Source organism: Perca flavescens, chromosome 6, assembly GCF_004354835.1.
Source record: "Perca flavescens isolate YP-PL-M2 chromosome 6, PFLA_1.0, whole genome shotgun sequence".
Classification (NCBI taxonomy): Eukaryota; Metazoa; Chordata; class Actinopteri; order Perciformes; family Percidae; genus Perca; species Perca flavescens.
Genome location: NC_041336.1, coordinates 13,239,552 through 13,244,261, shown reverse-complemented (window position 1 = coordinate 13,244,261; position 4,710 = coordinate 13,239,552). Strand labels below are relative to the sequence as shown.

General features: G+C 41.2%; 1 protein-coding gene across 1 annotated transcript; it reads right to left on the bottom strand.

Moving 5' to 3' along the window:
• Nucleotides 1-273: 273 nt before the first annotated feature.
• LOC114556847 (uncharacterized protein C1orf232) lies at nucleotides 274-3,640 on the bottom strand. The gene is made up of 4 exons (XM_028579906.1): nucleotides 3,560-3,640; nucleotides 1,777-1,854; nucleotides 1,406-1,512; nucleotides 274-625 (listed from the first exon to the last, which is right to left on the bottom strand). The coding sequence occupies exons 1-4, from the start codon at nucleotides 3,638-3,640 to the stop codon at nucleotides 274-276; spliced, it is 618 nt and encodes a 205-aa protein (XP_028435707.1).
• Nucleotides 3,641-4,710: the final 1,070 nt, after the last annotated feature.

The following is a 4,710-nucleotide window of genomic DNA, read 5'->3' as shown; positions in this document are numbered from 1 at the left end:
CTAAAAAAGGGTAAGTAAGGTAAAAGAAAAAGGGTTTATGTAACTTTTTTTGTCCATTGTAATATGATTTTAAAACTAAATTTATGGGAGACGATGCATGACGAATGCATTTAATAGTTCAGAAAGAAAGGGACTTCTACAATAGCTGTACAGTTCAGTTACAGGACATCCTGTGTAAAATATAGCCTCCTCCTAAACTTCCTCCTCCACAATCCCACATCTAACCCCTTCATCATATTGTTTATATTCTCCCGATTTCTTCATCATGAGCAGCTAGTTGCTCTTGGACTTCAGCTCTGCCAGCTTGCTGGTGACAAAGTTCCACTTGAAGGATGTGTCCTCGCTCCCTCCTCCCAGCGAAACATATTTGGAGAAGCTGTTGCTGCTCCGTCCTTCTCCTCCTCCTTCACTCTCCTCTCCCTGAGGGATCTGCCCATCCTGGCTCTCGTCCTCTCCGGCCTCTGTCACCCCCTCCTCACCCTGACCTGCTGCTGCATCGTTCGCTGCAGCAGCAGCGGCCGCAGCTTCCGCCTGCTTCTTGGCAGCCCAGTTGGCCGCAAAGCTATCCCAGAATGCTGTGCGCTTAGTGGGTCGTGGAGGCTCCTCTGGCTTTACTGCAAGTGGACTGAAGATTCAGAGAAAGTAAGGGTTCATTTTGGGAGTCAAATATAATTGAATGCTTTGGCTTGGAATTCACCATTGTCAACTATGTGTTAGGTTTTCTGATTTTAGATTTTAGGTCTCTACTCATTAGTTATACTGGCTGATAGTAAGTAGATTGCAGTTTACGTCAAACAAACATTTCTTAGAGGCAGAACTGCTCCGAAGACAGAAAAAAACAAGCATAAGTTGGCGGACAAACTGGTTAAAAATAATGGTTGACTGTTTTTTTGACATTTTGGGAAATACACTTATCCACTTTCTTTCAGAGAGTTAAACGAGAAGATCAGTATCACTTCAACAGACTGGTGTCAATCTTCTCATCTAAATGACGAGAGGAGAGCGAATAAGCGGATATTTCCCAAAATGTCTACTAACAACATAGTTTACAGTAAATGCTGTTAAGGCAACAGTCATATCTAACCTAGAAGTCTATTAAACTTTGACTTTTAAATCAAAATTTAGCCCAGAATTTCACCAAATCAAAGCTTGCAATTTATAGTTTTTTTGTCATATTTTAATCAGACCTATTTTTTTGACATTCAGTTTGTCAGAGTTAAATTCTGCTACTGATGTTTAACTAAATCTACAACATTATTTGGACTTCCTTAAACTCTGAATACATATCACACACAGAAACTATAAAATAAAATAACCCACAGTTCCACAAAGCAGCCCAATTTTTTTTCGACACAAACCCCACAAATGGTACAACAGATAACAAAAGAGAAAGATTTTCACTCACTGGTCGGGGACTGGCGGGCTTTCAGTCTCCTCTAGAAGCTGGTGTTCATCGTCTTTGTTGAAGAGAGATGATAGCCTGTTCCAGCTTTTAGTCCCGGCCCCCTGCATCTGAACACACAACCAACCACACACACTGGGGTCAAAGGTCAAAGTAGGTATACACCTAGGTGGTTTCAGAGGATCAGTCGAACAATGGTCTTCTGATACATGTAGAGAAAGACCTTCTTTATTCATTTTACAACCTTTTATGATATTCTTCATTACTGACACAACACTGAAGATGTGGCGTACATTTAACAATGTATGACCACATTGAAAACTGTATGTGTTTTCTGGGGTTAACATATTTTTTATATATATGAAATTACATACTTTCCTGGCCAGCTGGGTTACAGCGTTGGGTCCCTCATCCTCCTGCACAGGACTCATATCATTCTCCACCTCTGTGACCTGCAGCAGCAGCAAAAAACAAGACAAAATGGATGGCCAAACAGCAATGCCCTGATGTTAATACAGATGCACAGGATTTGCGCACCTTGGTCACCATCTAGTGCATAATGTCGATACTACAACCTGTAGAAAACCCAGAACAAGACCTTAAAGCGCACATCAAGAAATGTTCATCAAGACTATAGAAGACACGGACTGCTGCGGCCTGAAGTAAAAGCAGTTTTGGAAATTGTTTGATTGTTCTACAAAAGTATTTCTACATCAGTTTATGTTTTGCCATGAGGTCATAGTGATACACTTAAGTCGTCTTTTATTTCGCAAGTGCCACGGAGCAATGTCGATTTAAATAGCAGCTCTGCACACCCCTCCAAATGGAAACTATCTCTCCAAACACACACAGTGTTCCCCGCCGTCCCTGGCGCTGCGAGAGACTTGAAGGTGGCTGGTCTGAGTACACCCAGAGGCCCTGACTATCTGTCTCGTCCACCCATGTCAGTCAGTCAGTGGAATGCCAACTATTCCGTTTGTTCAGCTCCCATGCATGATCGAGTTTCTGAGTCTTCCAGAGATCTTGGTCAACACAACACTGTGTCTGTTTTGTTGGTAGCAAACTCTGGATGGAGTACAGGTGCCATGAAAACCAGTGGTGGAAAAAGTAGTACAACAATGTAAAATACTCCATTACAAATAAAAAGTCTTTTGTTCAAATTCCCACTTATACAAAATGACTGTGTAAGCAGCATTTTACTGCTGTAGCTGGTGGAGGTGCAGCTAGTAACTTACATATACATATACAGTTTAGTAGTAATAACTTTAATCCAGTGGTTCCCAACGTAAAGCTTGCAAAAATAAATCTGGGGCATAGTGAGATGATTAAAGGTGCAGAAAAGAAGAAAACCAATAATCTGCTACACAAATACATGTTAGTTTATTGGAATTTTCTATTTTGCTTGCTAATATTGAAATATTGGATACTTTTACCTCTGTTGCCTCAAACTATTATTCAAATGAGTTACAAGAGGAAATGTGTGTAAGGTGTTACCAGCCAAAAAGATTGGAGAACCACTTGTTTAATTTTCAACAATGTGTTATGTTTATTAAATTTATCAACATAAAATCTTAATCTGAAAAGTAGTAACTATAGTGTTACTGTTAAAAAAAATAATGGAGGAAAACGTACACAATTTCCCTCGGAAATGTAGTGGAGCAGAGATATAAAGTAGCATAAAATGGAACTACTACCTCAGAATTGAACAGTAATGAAATGTGTAGAAAAGAAACTTATTACATGCCTTCTAATGTTGCCGTAACATAAAGTATTTCAGTTACAAGCTGCTTTATTGGTGCAGTGAATACATCTGCTGGATTTCATCTTTGACACTGAAAACAGAAGATCTGCAATGCTAATAATAAATTCCAAACAGTTTTTATCAGTTAGTAATTCAGTTGGCAGTCAAAGTTGCCAAAATATGCAAAAGGAAGTATTGTAGGTAATGTATGCCTAACTTCTGCCTTAAAGTTCCCTTTGCACAGAAAACAAAACAGCCTAGCAGGCTCATCTGACCCTGTGATGAATAAAAAATGATCAGGAAACAAAACCTGGTGACTTTCTGACTTCAATGCCAACAACCACGGCAACTTTTTGACACTTTAATATATGCATAAGAATGAATGAGTAAGATGGAGAAAGTTGTAAATTCTGTACCTCTTCAGCAGTGTCCTCTTCATACTCAGGGTTAATGCTCTTCAGCACTTTGCTCTTATAAACTTTCCACACTGGATTCATACTTGCACAAATAGATGCTCAAAACTCAGGGCCCGACCTGTGAAGACCTCTTTATGCCTCTGTGGTCCACCCTCCACCAAGTCTCCGCTTCCAGCTTCAGCTCGTCTCAGTTGGGCCAACTTTGACCTGTTTCCATGCGTAAAAGTTGTCGGTAGTTCAGTAGAACAGGGAACCAGTTCAGTTCTGAGGCCCGCACAGTTTCATAGCGTTTCTTCTGCTCAGATTATGTCTGTCTCATCAAGTCAACGGAGTTGACAGCTGCTTTCGTCTCCACAGAGTGTCTGAACAGGTAAAGCTAGGAAGATGTGATGTTCATGCATGCGCCATACGCAGGTGTACACGCACACACACACACACACACACACACACACACACACACACAAACACACACACACACACACACACACACACACACACACACACACACACACACACACAAAATTCAGCGTCACGGTTCAGAATCCCTGCCTTGGTTACCTGGAAACAGGTGTGGATTTCCTCATGCATATTTCAGTGTTGGTAGACTGGGTCCTTTAACTCTGATGCACACACAAACACACACACACACACACACAGCTGGTAGGCAACCAGTATTGTCATGTTTATGCTCAGATGGAAATCTTACTTGAGCAAGCGGCTCACTTTCCATCCTTAACTCTTCCTAATGTACCTCAGCAGACAGCAAATTACACTGCAGGAAGACCATTTTTTAGAAACATGCGTTACTTGTAGTCTGATCTGTTATTCCCTATGAATTGACTCTACCCACACACACACACACACGTTCATACCTTCAGTTTATTTATGGAAACACGAGTTTATACCATCTCACCCATGGATGTATTGATCTCACCTTGCAACCTGTTACCTGGCCACTTCCCTGCAAGTCCTCCTCCTCTGCTCTCACTGGTTGCAGCAGGATATCAGTCAAACACCAATCAGTTTCAGGGACACCGCAAAGGTTTTTTTTGTGACTGGTCGCTTGGCAACCTGAGACGGTTGTCGTCGAGTGTCGTGTAGATAAAGAGAGATGTATAAAGCTTTGATGACTGATTGGGTTTCACCAGCCA

Coding starts and splice junctions, on each gene's coding strand:
- LOC114556847 (XM_028579906.1), bottom strand. CDS start 3,640: ATGAATCCAGTGTGGAAAGTTTATAAGAGCAAAGTGCTGAAGAGCATT. Junction 1,855..3,559: donor AAGAGGACACTGCTGAAGAG/GTACAGAATTTA, acceptor CTGCTGCTGCAG/GTCACAGAGGTGGAGAATGA. Junction 1,513..1,776: donor TAACCCAGCTGGCCAGGAAA/GTATGTAATTTC, acceptor TTGTGTGTTCAG/ATGCAGGGGGCCGGGACTAA.